At 44.8% G+C, this 16,515-nt stretch overlaps 2 protein-coding genes across 8 annotated transcripts in view; both read left to right on the top strand.

Moving 5' to 3' along the window:
• LOC306656724 (UDP-glucuronosyltransferase 1A6-like) overlaps positions 1-5,468 on the top strand; it is an 84,964-nt gene extending 79,496 nt beyond the window's left edge. For all 7 annotated transcript variants that reach the window (XM_079132279.1, XM_079132280.1, XM_079132278.1 and 4 more), the window contains 4 exons: positions 410-541; positions 1,148-1,235; positions 1,454-1,673; positions 4,481-5,468. In XM_079132279.1, the coding sequence (XP_078988405.1) occupies positions 410-541; positions 1,148-1,235; positions 1,454-1,673; positions 4,481-4,778 (738 nt within the window). In that variant the 3' untranslated portion in view covers positions 4,779-5,468. The remainder of the gene's footprint in view (positions 1-409; positions 542-1,147; positions 1,236-1,453; positions 1,674-4,480) is intronic.
• A 4,519-nt stretch (positions 5,469-9,987) lies between these two features.
• MROH2A (maestro heat like repeat family member 2A) overlaps positions 9,988-16,515 on the top strand; it is a 60,153-nt gene continuing 53,625 nt past the window's right edge. Inside the window, exon 1 of the mRNA XM_079132249.1 lies at positions 9,988-11,944. Coding sequence (XP_078988375.1) covers positions 11,621-11,944 — 324 coding nt within the window. The 5' untranslated portion in view covers positions 9,988-11,620. The remainder of the gene's footprint in view (positions 11,945-16,515) is intronic.

Genomic DNA, 16,515 nt, shown 5'->3' on the forward strand with positions numbered 1-16,515 from the left:
AGATCATTACTTACCTACAGCTGGGAGGATTGCCATTTTTATCAGTGCTCCATTTCACCCAAGTGGGACTGCCACCGTGTCCTTGCATGTCCATGGCTGTGTGTGTACATGCTGTGTGTGAGTGTGCATGCATATACATAGATGTGCATGTATGTGTGTGTGTACATAGATGTGTACACTTTTCTTTTGGGAAATGGATTCTGAATCTCCAGGCTATCCCACTGGTAACCCTGTAAGCCCCAGCTTTCCTTCGGTGGCAGGGAGTGAGGAAGGGGAGGGATATAAAACTCACACATTCATAATTTTTGCCTTTCATGTTGTTAGGAAACCATCTAATTCATAGCTTAATGTATGTGGTCAGCAAAGAATATGAGAAAACAATTAAATGGGAATTTCTCTGTGGCTCTAGGAATTTGAAGCCTACGTCAATGCCTCTGGAGAACACGGAATTGTGGTTTTCTCTTTGGGATCAATGGTCTCGGAGATTCCAGAGAAGAAAGCTATGGAAATTGCTGACGCCTTGGGCAGAATACCTCAGACAGTAAGACAACTCTATGTCTACCTTCACAGATACTTCTAGTATCCAGATCACTACTAGTGGGCACTGTCGATCTGGCCATTCACTTCCCCTAATCCTAAATGGATTTTTTGTCGTTTCATTTTGTTTTTTGTTAAAACGTAACTCTTAACTACTATTGAACCTTGGTCCCCTTCACTCAGAAGTCTCATTTTTCTCTAACAGACTCTCTTAGAGACCTTTAGTTAAAAATGGAGAATTAGGTGACAATAACATGGTGTTGTTTCTTCATGTTAATAGGAGTGTTCTGAAAGCTGTTGGTTAGGACACTTGCTTGCTTTCCTGCGTTTCTGTTGTAGAGCCCCCTCCCCTCGCTTTATTAAGTAAGCTTTCCCTGGGATGGCAGACGGGTGGAGAAGCCCGATGTGCACAGCTGCTGCGGGCGCGGCCCAGCCACCCGCTCTGGGGAGAGCCCTGGCCTTCCCCAAGCCAGGTCTCTACCCTTGCAGAGTGGTGAGCTTTCTCTCCTTCTTTGAAGGACTTGCTTCCCAGCTACTGTAGCAGGGCTTTTTGGTTTTGCTTTAAATCCTACCACATTCTTTTGTTAAACTGCTCTTTTTTGCCCCTGAGGTCCTGTGGCGCTACACCGGAAGCCCACCATCGAATCTTGCCAAGAACACGAAACTTGTCAAGTGGTTACCCCAGAATGATCTGCTTGGTATGTTGGGAGGGGCTGAAGCGGGGGCTCAGGTGCGGCTGCTTGGAAGGGTGACTGAGCCAGCTTCTGCGGCCGGGTCTGCACGGAGTGCTGGCGCGCCTCCTCTATGCGCTTCTGCAGGGGCCAGGTGTGGGCACCACGGAGTCCTCAGCACTTTTGGGATCAGGCTGGATGGGTCAGCCACCTGACGGCCACATCCTTCCCGGTCTGCTTCTCAGGTCACCCGAAGACCCGTGCGTTCATCACGCACTCTGGCTCCCACGGAATTTACGAAGGAATATGCAACGGCGTCCCCATGGTGATGCTGCCCTTGTTCGGTGACCAGATGGACAATGCGAAGCGCATGGAGACCCGGGGAGCTGGTGTGACCCTGAATGTCCTTGAGATGACTTCTGATGATTTAGCAAATGCTCTAAACACAGTCATCAATGACAAAAGGTAAGAGAGGGGGTAGAGAATACAGTGTTTTCACCTTGTGCTCACAGTTGACATTCCAGTGTGAAAACAAATACCCCCAAAGCCAAGTTTATAAATAACATAATTTGAGGTTCTTATTGCTCACTTTATAAAAGGACACTTAAGTTCCTATAAAATTTTCTTACTAGATTTAAAATTTCATTTTTAAATGTCACCATAATAAGTCCCTCATCTTTAAGTCTCTGCGGAGAGAAGTGTCCTGTTACAGGAAGCAGAGTGTGCATAAGACAAAGACAAACCCGGGTTCACAGTGGGATTTTCCCCAGCACTGGGGCCTCTGAGGCCTTTTATCCCCGAGGCTCTGCACAGGCGGAAGTTCTGTGAAACCACAGACAGGAGCCGAGAAGAAAAGCGAATGCATGTTCATTCAAAACTGTTCAGAGGGTGACGGCCGTCGGATCACAGTGACCTCTGCATGAAGTTTAGGGCACTGCTGTCACGCCGACTGCCAGCCACAGGCAGAAACGACGGCCAGTGGTGGATTTCATCCAACAACAGTCGTGTGTATGTGTCTGCATGCCTGCGTGTGCGTATACGTGTGCGTGTGTGTGTGTGTGTGTGTGTCTGTGAGAGTCAGGAGTGTTGTTTTAGTCTGTTTTCTGTTGATAACAGAATACCTGGGACTGGGGGATCTGTAGAGATAGAGGCTGAATTGGCTCAGCTCTGGAAGTTGGCAAATCCAGGGGCTGGCAGTTGCACTTGGTGAGGGCCTCACATCGTCATAAGGTGGCAGAAAATGGAAGGGCAAGGGGGTTTATAGAAGAGACAAAACACAGAGGAACCCTTGCTGTAACAACCTGTGCTCACAGCAACCACTCCTGCCCCACCGAGAGGCATTCATGGCTCTTAATGACCTAATCCTTTCTTAGAGGCCCCACCACCCCTTGCTACCACTGCACTGGAAGTTAAAGTCCCCATATCTGAACTTTTGGGGACACATTCAAACCACAGCTCATCCAAGCTGCTTCCTTTAGAAAGATGCACCAGCTGGGAAGACAGATGTGTACAGCTGAGTTGCATTCATGTGGAAGGACACAATACACTTGGGGACATACCCAGCCTGGCCCCAGGGAGGTGGGAAAGGACTGACGACTGGCTCCCAGACCTGAGGTGCTAAGTGTGTGTTGTGCCAGTGGATAAAAGGAAGAAGTCCACATGACCTGGGGCTGAAGTGCTCCGTGAGCAGGTGCCTGGGGCTCGGCCCTGGGCCCGGTCGAATCTTCTGGCCGGCACTTCAGTGCCACCTGTCCTGCTCACACACCAGCCCGCTTGCAGCCTGCCTTCATTCCATGTGCCAACGAGACTCATTTCTGAGGTTCACGTTATCAGTGTGACTTTGCTCCTTGGTTCAATGGTGCAGATGATAACTTGTAACATAAAAATGACTTAGAAGTTCTCTAGTACGTAATTATTTTACTTTTTATTTTTTGTGGTGCTGGGGATGGAACCCAGGGCCTCATGAATGCTAGGCAAGCACTCTCCCACTGAGCCACATCCCCAGCCCACATTATTTTTAAAGAACACTAACTCATTAGCTTAAGTTGTTACCTAACTTCAGCTCTTTGTTTCTGAGCCATCTCTATCTCCATGTTTCTACCATTCTAAGCTAAGACTGTGCCTATGCAACACAAAAAGAAATGGAAGAATTTCAAATATCAGTTTATGCAGACAAACTTGTCATCATAGGGCTCAATGAATATTGAATGAATGGCTGGGTGTGGTGGTGCACACCTATAATTCCAGTTACCTGAGAGACTGAGGCAAGAGGATTACAAATTCAAGACCAGTCTGGACAGACCCTGTCTCAAAATTAAAAAAAAAAAAAAAAATGAACGAATGACTGAAAGTTCCAAGAAAATTTAATGTAAGATAAGATCTATATAAAAGGAAGTTAGTTATTCAAATGTGAATATTGCATTATATTATAGTAATGTATTTAAGAAAATTGCAGATATATTTAATCATCATAGTCATGAATAGGAGTTTCTTACTTTTCTCCCTTTTCTTCCTCTTCCTCCTCCTCCTCCTCGTAGTGTATCCCCACATCAGAGTTGAAGTGTCTGCCCATTTTGGATTTGGTCGTTCTGATTCAACTATCAGCCCTCTCTGATAAACAGGAATCCATTGTGCATTAGCATTTTGCATAGACAACTTCAAGCTAAGTTGAGCCCTCAGGCGGTTTTGTGTCAGCGAGTCAGTTGGAAGTGTACAGCCACGTTGGAGTCAGCACTTTCTAATGGGTTTCCTTTGGCCATGTGTGGTAGTTTGCAACTTCAGATGGGAGGCCATTCGTAGTTCATGACATGACGTTTTCCTTGATTATACTATAAAGTATAATCATGTCTTCATTTTTCTATAAAGCATAATCTAATTTTCCACAAAATTCCTATTTCATTGTTTTACTATAAAGAAGCACAATCTAATTTACCACAAAAGTATCACAAAAGATTAGAAGAAAAGTAGGAAGCAATGTTTAAAAATGTATGAAATTATGATTTGTGTCCCATCTCTCCCTCCCGTTCTCCCTTCCTTCCTTCCTCTTTGTCTCTCTTCTTCTTTCTGTTCCTCCCCTTCTTTTTATCTACACAGAACATTAACAATGTGTGTGTGTGTGTGTGTGTGTGGTGTGTTTTCTGGTTATGACAGAAACACACTTCTCTACCGAGTTTGGAAAGTCTGGTAGTGTCCTCCCTGGCTGCAGGCAGGAAGGGTGAATTGCTTATGGTGGCGGATGTCCTGGGCACCCACACAGCTGTCTTTGTGTCTAGCTACAAGGAGAACATCATGCGCCTCTCCAGACTCCACAAGGACCGCCCCATTGAGCCGCTGGACCTGGCTGTGTTCTGGGTGGAGTTCGTGATGAGGCACAAGGGAGCCCCGCACCTGCGCCCTGCCGCCCACGACCTCACCTGGTACCAGTACCACTCCCTGGATGTCATCGGCTTCCTCCTGGCCATCGTGCTGGGAGTGGCATTCATCACCTTTAAATGCTGTGCCTATGGCTGCCGGAAGTGCTTTGGGAAGAAAGGGAGTGTTAAGAAAGCCCACAAATCCAAGTCCCACTGAGAAGTCGGTGTGAAGTGAGGTGAAATTCTGATCTATCCTCCAATCAATGGTGAACTCGAAAACAGGGTCAGTGTTAGATCAATTTTATTCTTATTAAAAAAATACTTTGCCATAAGTTAGATATCCCCAGAGCATTAAAAATAAAGGAAAGTAATCTAATAGCCAGTCACACCTGCGGGTGAAGGTGTGTAGACACGGTCTGCTTCTTCAGCGCCTCCCACCCGGGCTCTGCCTGACCTCCCACGTGGCTTACGGGGAGGCTCGGCACTCTGCGCTGCTTTCCTCAGTACAAGTGTGACCTGTTTGGGAGCACAGGGTTCACAGCTGGTCCCGCGGTTCCCTTACCTCGCATGGTGGTTTTCGCACCACCATCGGGGTTGTGGACTGTTGTGGTCCTTTCTGTCACCAGGGGCCGGCAGTCCTCACTTCCAATCAGGTCTCCTCGGAGTCACTTTTTGTGTCTAAAGAAGGAAACCTTGATACCTTTAGGGCATACTTGATACGCATGAATGGGTCGGAGTCCCTGAGAGCAGTGTATGATTTCTGACTTTGGGAAAAGGAAATGATGCTGTAAAATTGGATGGTTATTTGCATGGATAATCATTGCTTGTGTCAATGACAGAAACCAGGTAGATTTTATCTGATGGTTTTCACAACTAAAAATTCATTAATAAATTGGTATAAATTATATTTCTTCTGTGTTCTTCTCTTTATTGGCGTTGCATTTGTTTATTATTAAATTAGGTTTTCTAATTACAAATGCAAGATATACAGAAAATTGAAAAATACAGAAGTTGCCACAGTACATGCTAGAAAAGAGGAACCAACAATAACCACATTGCCCAGAAATGACCACTGTTCCTCCTATGATTTGGATCCTGAATGTCCCCTAAAGGCCATGTGTTGAAGGCTTGGTACCCGCCTGTGGCACCACTGTGGGGTGGGGAAACTTTTTTAAGAGGTGGGGCCACTGGGAGGAAGTTAGGTTGTTGGGTGTGCCCTTGAGGGGGACATTGGCACCAGCCCCTTCCTCTCTTTCTTTGCTTCCTGGTCACCACGAGGTGAGCAGCTTCTTTCTCCATGTGCTCCCACCATGATGCCTTACCACAGGCCCAGAAGCAGCAGGACCAAGTGACCACGAACTGAAACCTCTGAAACTGTGAGCCAAAATACACCTTTCCTCTTTATAAGTTGATTTCGCTCAGGAAATTTTTTTACAGTAATGAAAGCTGATTAACAGTTGCTATTTTAACAAATACAAATATTGCATACACCAAATACAGCTAGAATTTTCTAACATTCTGTACTAGCTTTGCAATACTACAACAAAATACTGAGGCAACTAACTTATAAAGGAAAAAAGTTTATTTAGCTCACCATGTGTAGGTTCGAAGGCATGGTGCCTTTGAACAGTTCCAGTGGCACATTGACTCAGTTCTGATGAGGATGGCAGAAGGTGGCATGTCATGGCAGGAACCTATGTAAGAGCAAACAAGTGATTCCATCTTGAGCCAAGAGGAGAAAGTGAGAGCAAGAATGAGAGGGAGAGGGAGAAAGAGCCTGGGGTCTCACAATCCCCTTTAGGGGCACGTCCCCAGTGACCTGAGGACCTCCCACTAAGCCGCACCTCCTGAAGTCTCCACCACTTTCCAATGGACCATCCTGCAGACCAGCCTGACAGATAAACCCTTAAGGACAGAGCTCAGCTATTGCATTCTTCCCCCAACCCCAGAAGTATCGCACCCATCTCACAGTGCAGAACATATTAATTCTAACCCCAAGAGCTCCAAAGTCAACGTTCCAGCACTGCTCAAAAACTCACATCCAAAGTTGCATCTGAGACTCAAGGCAAATTCAGTGGTGAGCCCCCGTGAAAACAAAAAAGCAAGTTACTTACTCAGAAGATACAGAGGCAGGACAGACGCAGGGTGTCCATTTCTATCCCTCAAGGGAGGAATCAGCCCAAAGCAAGAATGAAGCCCAGCCGGGAGAACAGCAAACCCTGAGGCTCCACATCTGGCATCTGGGCACACTGTTGGGGAACGTGGGCTCCCGCGGGCTTGGTCGTCCTGCCTCTGCGGCTCTGCTGGTCACAGGTCACACGGTGCTCCTCGCGCCGAGCTTGCAGGCTTCTGCAGGCTTCCCTGCAGGCGTTGCATGCTAGTGGCACCTCTGCCTTCCTTGAGCCTCACTTTGGCTTCGGCTTCACTGCCTCAACTCTGCCACCCATCATCCCGTGGGGGACTCCCAGCAGCAACTCCAGCCCTGTGGCACAACTGCCTGGCCTCCCAGACTCTCCTTTAAGTCCCAGTGGAGGCTGCCATGAGCCGGTAACTCTTGCATTCTGCATGCCTACAAACCCAGAGCAAGTGGCGTGCTGGCAGGGTGAGCCACACCTGAAGCCCAGCTGTGGCCGGGAGGGCTTTGCTGGCTGAATGTGGAGAGGAGGATTCTGAGCAGCCCTGGACACATGGAGTTTCCTGGGACACCTTCCTGAAACAGTTCTGCCCTGGGGAGCCTTTGAAACAAACGTATGCTTGTACAGCCCTGCGCCTGTGATGCTGCGTGACCTTGCAGGTTCCTGAGGTGGCTGGGAGGCGGGGTTCCCATTCTGGATTCAGTGCCCTGGCTTCTTTGTATGGGTGCTAATCTCTTCAGCGACCGCACCCTCCTTGGCCATCCCTTACACTCTTTCTGTTCTTTCCTGGCCAGGCTGCGCATTTTTCAAATCTTTCTGCTTTGCTCCATTGTGTAAATTTGGCTCCAAGCAGCCGATAACATCCATGGCACTGTCTAAATGTTTCGCTGTTTTGAAATCTCTACCAAATAAATTAGTCTATCAGGTTTAAAGACATCGCTTCAGAAAGTTCAAGGGTACAGACACAATATATTTAAATTATTTGCCATGGTGTGACCAAAGGGTGGCCTTTTCTCCAATTCCCAATAGAATCCTCATTTCCATGAGAGACATCATCAATGTGGCCTTTACTGTTCACATTTCTCTCAACCTTCTGGTCTTCTGAGCCTCACCAGAATCACCCTCAGTACTCTGCTTACAGCATTCTAGGCTTTCTCTAGCTTAGCCCTCCAAACTCTTCCAACCTTTTCTGTTAAATGATTCCAAAGGCTCCCCCACGTCTTCAGGTATAACTATCATGAAGATCTATTTCACTCCTGACACCAGTTTTCTGTATTGGTCAACTTCATGTTACTACAAAATACCAGAGGCAGCCAGGCACAGTGGTGCACGCTTATAATCCCAGCAGCTCCAGAGGCTGAGGCAGGAGGATCGCGAATTCAAAGCCAGCCTCAGCAACAGTGAGGCACTGAGCAACTCAGTGAGACCCTGTCTCTAAATAAAATACGAAATAGGGCTGGGGATGTGGCTCAGGTGCCCCTGAGTTCAATCCCCAGTACCCACCCCTAAAATACCAGAGGCAACTTAGAAAAGGTTTATTTATCTCATGTGTATAGGTTCACAGGATTCCACAAATACAGTGCTTTCCTGTTTCCTAGTTAGTTCCCACAGAAGCAGAGGTGGGAAGCTCAATGCAGTGGCAGCTCCTTAGATAGTCTGATTTTGTGAATGGTTTGTATGATAATAATTATGATTATTGTCATAATCAGAAAAAAGTATTTTAATCTCATTGATAATGTGTTCAAGGGCTTTGCACTTTTTGCCATGGATTACACACTTATTCTGCATGTAACTAATGAATAGGCCTTTCTCCATCCTCCTGATAGCTACATCCTTCACAGTGGGATGTTGCTGCTCTTCCTATCAAGAGCAGGTATCTATATCTCCACCCTTTGAGTCTGGGTGGGTCTGTGACTTGCCTTGGCTGAAAGAAAGTGGTAAGAAACAGGTGCTGGTCCCAGGAGGCCTTCAGGATGAACATGGCCCAGATCAACAGCACCAGCCAACTGTCCTGGGAGCTCAGGGAAAATAATTATTAGTTATTTTCGGTTATTAAGCTTTGAGGTAGTTTGTCACACACTGATCGCTGACACATTCACTTCTGGCTCTAAATCCATGATCCTTTCTGTGCTGGGTTGAAGACCCTCAGAGGACAAAGAAGTGTCCTACCCATCCTGTATCCTGCATGAACATGGAGAGACCATGCTTAGCTGCACACTGAAGGTATGCAATCAGTGTATGTGGAATTGTTTTTGGAATTGCAGCCATCTGACTTGCATGATCTTTGGAAGAAACAAGAAGGCCTAGGAAGAGTGGGAGGAGATACTGCAGCAAGGCTGGGAAAGAAGAGGAGCATGACAACCATCTTCAACCTACTCCATGTTGGTTGATGGATCTCCAAGGGCAGAATTAGGAAAGATGTAGGGGTTTGATGGAGGTGATGTGTTTGGCATGATGTACAGGAAATCCATTTCTAATCGTCTAAATTCCATAAAGTAGAAATAGTCTGCGACTGAGAGAAGTGAGCTCCCTGGTATTAGAGGTGAACAAGCAGAGGCCGAAGAATGCCCACTTGGAAGGATGGGCAACTTTAAGTGGAGATTTTGACTAAGGGGCCTGGACCTGACACGGCTCTGGTTCTTGTTCTGTGGCTGTGCAATGCGTAGAAAGTTTCCCCGGAGGCCAATACTTCATTGTACAAACTATGCATTTGGATCATCTCTTTTAGTTTCAAGTGAAAGAGAGATACTTTCACCCCCACTTTTGATTTAGGGAAGCAGAGTTTCTGCTCCTCCACCTGGCTTTGAGGTTATTTATCTGCTAAGAGTTCTGCTGGTACACAAATGGTATGCCTTGACTCCATGTACAAATAGAGAAACAACATGTACCCCATTTGTTTACAATAAAAAAAAAACTAAAGGGTCCTTTGAAATATAAATAAATATATAAATTTGTAAATAAAAAAGAAATATTATTAGATAATTGTAACAGCATTTTAAATTAAAAAATCTAAAAAAATGAGCTAAGTCAATATATTTTTTTATATTATATTGAGTTTTTATGTTAATCACAAATTAATATTTTTCCTTTAAATGTATTTTTAAAGGTTTCATGAAATTCTGACCTTTTGTTTTGCACATTTAACTTTAAATGAAAACCAGAGAGCTTGATTCACTTATTAGCAACATTATAACAAACTTTTAAAGAATATATTTATTAAGTTCAAAAGCAAAAAAGGTCAATTTGCTACTGATTAATATTAAATTGCATATATGGAAGATGTCAAGTTCTATGAGCTCCATCACTAAAGACCTTGCTCCTTCAAACAAAAGAATTAGGTCAAGAAGGAAAAAAAAAAATCACAAGCAAAAGAATTTGAAAGAAAAACAAACAAACAAACAAAAAGAGTTCTGCTGGTGGGGAACCCACCTCCCCGTCCTGCACATTGTCTGGTCCTCAGCAACATGGAGTCCTTTCCCCAGACCTCTCTGTCACTCCTCCTTTTCTCTCCAGCTGCCCTGACCACACTTCTACTTCCTGGGCTCCCTCCCCTGGGAAGTGGCTGTGAATCATCCCCACTGCCCCCATTTCCCTTTTCTGAACAGGCCACGGTATATCAGCACACACAAGTGGCAACGGAAACGTTTGAGGACAACATGATGTGGAGCTTTTATCCCAGGGTCCTGTGCACTTCTCAAAAGCCCTGGGGTTGACAGAGAGTTGGGGAGGCAGTTGGATCTCAAAGTTCCGAGGGTCTGGGAGCCAACGGTGATGATTCTCATGCACCCTCCCACGCTGCCAGGAGGCACATTCCCCATGAGAACAGTGATGGAGGAGTTCAACGGCCTCACTTGGGCAACTGATGCTGCCATTGTTTGTATTCCCATTGATGAGTATTAGGCGAGGACTAGAGCTTCTTTTAGTGGCACATTTTTGTTCGTCTAGAAGAGGAAGGACTCTGATAAAAGGTCAGCATTTAGGTCCCAGAGCTAAAGGAATCCCAGGAGGGAAAGAGCACAGATGGTGAAGGGCACTGGGATGGACCTTGAGGACAGAGGGACTTGGGACAGGAAGAGAAAGGAGCTGGGAGCTTCTTATGCCCCTCACACCTTAACATCTGTGATGGTGTTTGTCCACGCTTAAGAAGCTGGGAGAGCCCTTGGAAGGAGTTAGGAGAGTCATTGAACTCGGTAGTCATGAACTTTCAGTGTCTAGAAGAGTGAGGGGGACATTTTAACCAAGTTAGTAATTGCTGTGTAACAAATGATCACTAATCCAGTGGCTTAAAGGAACACCCACTGATTATCCCACCTTGTTCGTGGTTTAGGAGCCTGGGCTCAGCTGGGCTCCGTCAGTTTTGCCCAGGGCTTCAGAGGCTCTGTCAAGGTCTTGGCTCTCCTGTCTTCCCTTCTGGAGCTCAGGGACCTCTTCTAAACTCCTGCGACTGTTGGCAGAATTCAGTTCCTCAGGGTTGAGGGGCGAGACTCCATCCCTTACCACATCCCTATCCACAGGCACCTCACATCCTGGCTCTGGCTTTTCAAGGCCCACAGAAGCCTATCTCCAGTTGGCTCACTGGAGTGTTTTGTTAACAACAGGATCACGGGAGTGGGGACCCCTCACCTTTGCCATTTTCTGTTGCTTAGAATCAAGCCACACTCCAGGGGAAGGGTTTAAACAAGAGCATGAATCACTGGCAGGGCGTGGGGTCACCTTAGGTTGTGTTGCTGCACAGAGTCCTTTGCAGATCTCATTTATCTTGCAAGAGTTTAAGGAAGAAATGGCAGAAGCAGCAGCAGATTTGGATGGAGGCCTGTCAGAGGAAGCAGAGGCTGTGGGAGCTCTGGACTCCCACGACAGTGGTAAGGAGGTCACTGCCAACCTTGCATTCTAGTCCCTCTCGGTCACTCACTGCTTGAAGACCATGCCGCCTGGGTCTCGGTTTCTCTGTCTGCACGGTGGGCATCACGCCATTGGGAAGCTGGAGTTGTGCAGGTGTAGGGGTGGCGAGGACACGGGGACCACTTCCTGTGATGGGCGTCTCTGCACTGCCACCTTTGTTTCAGGTATCTTCCAACAAGTCACGAACCTCCTGGACATCATGGAGAGCGAGTCAGCAAAGACAGACATGGCTGGGGCAGGCCTGGACATGCGGAAGACCCTGGCCTCGGTGATCATCACGGAGAAGGCTACCGCCGAGCCCTCTGTGGTGATGCACGCCCTTACCCGCTGCCTGCAGGTGCCAGAGGTAGGGCCACCTCACCCTGCACACCGCTTCCGAGCCCAGCCGCCTTCTGCTACTCAGTAACACTTATGACCACCCTAGGTGTAGAGCTGGGTGCTGGATGTGGAACTGAGGGGTGACGAGGGCTGTAGCCCTGACGTGTCTGAGGAGCCCCGTACTGTGGCCCAGTGGACGTGGGGGGCGCCGGCTGGGCTGTGGGCTCTGGATTGGCTGTTACCTTTGTCTGCACAGGCTGCCAAAACAGAGCACCATAGACTTTGTGGCTCAAAATTTATTTCCTAGATTCCAGAAGTCCGTAATCAAGGTGCCAGCAGATCTGCTTTCTGCTGTGGGCTCTCTTCCTGGTGTGTACAATGGCCTACTGTCCTCACGTGACTTCCTCTGTCTGCATTGAGAAAGAAAACTCCCTTGCCTCCTTCTTTTATAATGACACCGATCCCACTGAATCAGGGTCCCACACTTAGGACCCTAATTACTTCTCGAGTGCCATCTCCAAATGCCATCCGACTCAGGCTCACGGCTTCAACATGAGAATTTTGAAGGAACACAGTTCAGGGTGTGTGTTTGAAAAGCATGTATGTGGGCAACCTGTGTAACACCCCAGGAGTCGGCTGACTCAGAGAGGGGCAGTCTCTCATTGGTCCGCAGTCCCCAACTATCAAAGCATCAGGAAATACAGATAAAAAATGACAAATATATAGGCCTTCAACAGAGATCCGTGTCAAGAAGCAGAAAATGAACAAGTAGGCATATTTTAAAAATTAATGTGCATCAAATATTTTTTATTCATTAATTAGTGGAGGAACCAGTAAAACATTAAAAGCTGTTCAAATGAGAATTTTACCTAGAGTTTTCTTCTTCACCAGATAAAGTCCATTTGCATTGCCCTGAATGATAATCATTTCCATTGCTATGGGAGAAACATTTGCAATGTTATCAGCTTAATACGATTTAATTTCTGTTTACGGGGCTGTAAAATAGCCCAGACCATCAAAGGCAAGCTAAGACGCACACCCTGCCCAGCCCGACAATCCCAGAGCATCTGCCAGAGGCACTGCTCCGCAAGGACACCCAGTGATCACTTTTGTCAGCTTCTAAGTCCTTGATAGTTTTTCTCTTGTCCAGGGACCTTCCCTCCCTCCCTCCCTTCCTCCTCTCTCTTTCTGATTGACGCATAACAATGGTACATACTATGGGGTACAATGTGAAAATTCTGATTCGTGCATACATTGCACGTTGGATTATTAGCAAGTTCACCCCCTTAAGTTTTCACCCTGTCTTTATAGTGAGTACACTCAGTTGCCTCTCATCCAGCTCTTTTCAGACATACCCTGCATTATTGCTGACTGTACTACCCTGTTGTGCGGTGGCACCCCAGAATCCCTTCTTCCTGTTGGCCTGGAGTGTTGTATCCCTTGGCCAACCTCTCTTCCTCCTCCCTCCGCCCTATTCCTCCCAGGCCCTGGTGGTCACCCTTCTCTCTTCACCTTCTACAAGATCAGCCTTTTAAGAATCTGCACAGGTGAGGTCATGTAGTATTTGTCTTTCTGTGCCTGGATTATTTCCCTTATCATAATGTCCTCCAGGTCCATCCACTTTGTCACAAATGACAGGATCTCAGCCTCTTTATGGCTGAATAATATTCCATTGTGTATATATAGATATCACATTCTTTCTCGACTGATGGATATCTAGGTTGATTTGAAATCTTGGCTGCTGTGAATCTGTACTCCCAGGTGTACTGATTATTCTTTTGTAAATTAGAGCATTATAATTATACATAGTATTTGGGTTCATTTTGGCAAAATCATATAGGCCTGGAATTTGATTTCAATACCCACTCCCCTTCTTTTCCACCCCTCCTCCCTCCCCCTATTCTTACTTCTCTCCCCTGCTGGTTTCTTTTCACTCCATGATTTATTTATTTTTGATTGGTACTTTCTGTATACACGTGAAGGTAAAACTCCCTTGGGTTCCTTTATATTTTATGCAACATGATTTTGTTAGACTGGATCCATATTTTCCCCTTCCCCAGCTCTGTCCCTCCTTCTCCTTCTGCTCCACTGATTTTCCTTATATCTTTATGATAACTGATCCCTTCTCCATCTGCCTTTTTTCACTTATTTTCTTTAGTTTTCACATATCAGAGAAAACATTCAACTCTATTTTCTGGGCCTGGCTTATTTCACTTAGTATTATTTTCCCCATTGCCATCAAATTATCAGCAAATACCATCATTCTTATTTATGACTCAGTAGAACTCAATTATGTAAATATGCCACATTTTTTATTCAGTCATCTATCACAGGCACCTGGGTTGATTCCATAATTTGGGTATTGTGAATTATGCTGCTATAAACATTGATGTGGCTGTATTGCTATAGTATTGCTGGTTTAGATCTTTCAGATAAACACCAAGGAGTGGGATAGCTGGGTCATATTGTGCTTTGATTCCTAGTTTTTTGAGGAATTCCACACTGCTTTCCAGAGTGGTTGTACTAATTTGCAGTCCCATCAAAAATATATGCGTGTACCTTTTTCCTCACATCCTCCCCAGCATTTATTATTATTTGCGTTCTTGATCATTGCCATTCTACGGGAGTGAGAGGAAGTCTTAGTGTAGTTTGATTTACATTCCCCTGATTGCTGGAGATGTTGAAGATTTTTTTTCATATATTTGTTGGCCATTTGTGCTTCTTCTTTTGAGAAATTACTTTTTTGTTCTTTTGCTCATGTATTGACAGGTTGTATTTTTGGCATAATTTTTTTTGAGTTCTCTATATATGCAGGATATTAATCCCCCTCAGAGGAGTAGCTGGCAAAGATTTTCTCCCATTCCAGAGACTCTCTCTTCACTCTATTACTTCCTTTGCCATGCAGAAACTTTTAAAATTTGATGGCATCCCACTTATTGATTCTTAGTTTTATTTCTTGAACTTTAGGAGTCTTGGTAAGGAAGTCAGTTCCTGTACCTAGAGATGGAGTGTCGACCCTATGTTTCCTGCTAACAGTTGCAAGGTTTCTGTTCCAATTCCTAGGTCTATGATCCATTTTGATTTAGCTTTTGTGCAAGGTGAAAGATAAGAATCTTATTTCTTTTTCTATGTATTCCATACATAGAAGTTTTTCCAGCACCATTTGTTAAGAAGATTGTCTTTTCTCTGACACTTATTTTTGGCACCTTTGTCAAATATCAGATGGCTGTAAGTATGTGGGTTTGTCTTGGTGTCTTCTATTCTTTTCCATTGGTCTTTATGTCTGTATTTATGCCAGTACCATGCTGTTTTTCTACCATAGCTCTGTAGTATAATTTGAGATCAGGTATTGTTTTGTCTCCTGCATCACTTTTCTTGTTCAGAATTGCTTTGACTGTTCTGTGTCTATTATTCTTCCAAATGAATTTTAGGACTGATTTTTCTAGTTCTATGAAGGATGTCAGTGGTATTTTGATGGGATTGCATTGAATCTGCATATTGTTTTTGTAGTATGACCATGTTGTCAATATTAATTCTGCCTAACCAGGAAGATGGGAGGTCTTTTCATTTCCTGATGTCCTCTTCAATTTCTTTCTTCACTGTTCTATAGTTTTCATTGTAGAGGTCTTTCACCTCCTTGGTTGGAATAATTCCTAGGTATTTTATTTTATTTTTTGAGATTATTGCAAAAGAGGTGGTTTCCTGATTTATTTCTCAGCTGAATTGCTGTTGGGGTATAGAAAAGCTATTGATTTATGAGTGTTGATCTTGTATCCTGATATTTTGCTAAATTCATTTATCATCTCTATAAGTCTTTAGGTGGAATTTTTTGTCCTCTATATACAGGATCATGTCATCAGGAAGCAGTAATAGTTTGAATTTTCTTTTTAAACTTATGTTCCTTTAGTTTCCTTCTCTTGCCTGATTGCTCTGGCTAGAGTTTCAAGAACTGTATTGAATAGAAGTGGTGAGAGTGGACATTTTTATCTTCCTGGTTTTAGAGGAAAAGCTCTTAGTTTAGTATGACATTGGCATTGGCTTTGGGTTTGTCATATATATCCTCTAAGTTCCTTCTATCCCTAGGTTCTCTAGTATTTTTAATATAAATGATTGCTGTATTTTATCAAAGGCCTTTTCTGCATTTAATGAGATGGTTATTGATATGGTTATTGTTCTTAATTCTATTTAAGTGGTGAATTATATTTGTTGATTTGCACATGTTGAAACAACTTTGGATCTCTGGGATGAAGCTCACTTGATCATGGTATATTACATTCTTCATATTTCTTCAAATACAGTTTGCTAATATTAAGAATTTTTGCATCTGTGTTCATCAGGGATATTTGTCTGAAGTTTTCTTTCATAGATGGCTCTTTGTCTGGCTTAGGTATCAGGATTATACTGGCTTCATAGAATGTGTTTGGGAGTCTTGCCTCCCTTTTAATTTCACGGAATAATTTGAGAAAGACTGGTGTTAGTTCTTCTTTAAAGTTCTGGTAGAACCCATTTGAGAATCCATCTGATCCTGGGCCTTTCTTTTTTGGTAGGCTTTTATTATTTTGGTGCTTGGGATTGAATCCAGGGGTGCTTACCCACTGA

This window comes from Sciurus vulgaris (genome assembly GCF_902686455.1).
Source record: "Sciurus vulgaris genome assembly, chromosome: 3".
Classification (NCBI taxonomy): domain Eukaryota; kingdom Metazoa; phylum Chordata; class Mammalia; order Rodentia; family Sciuridae; genus Sciurus; species Sciurus vulgaris.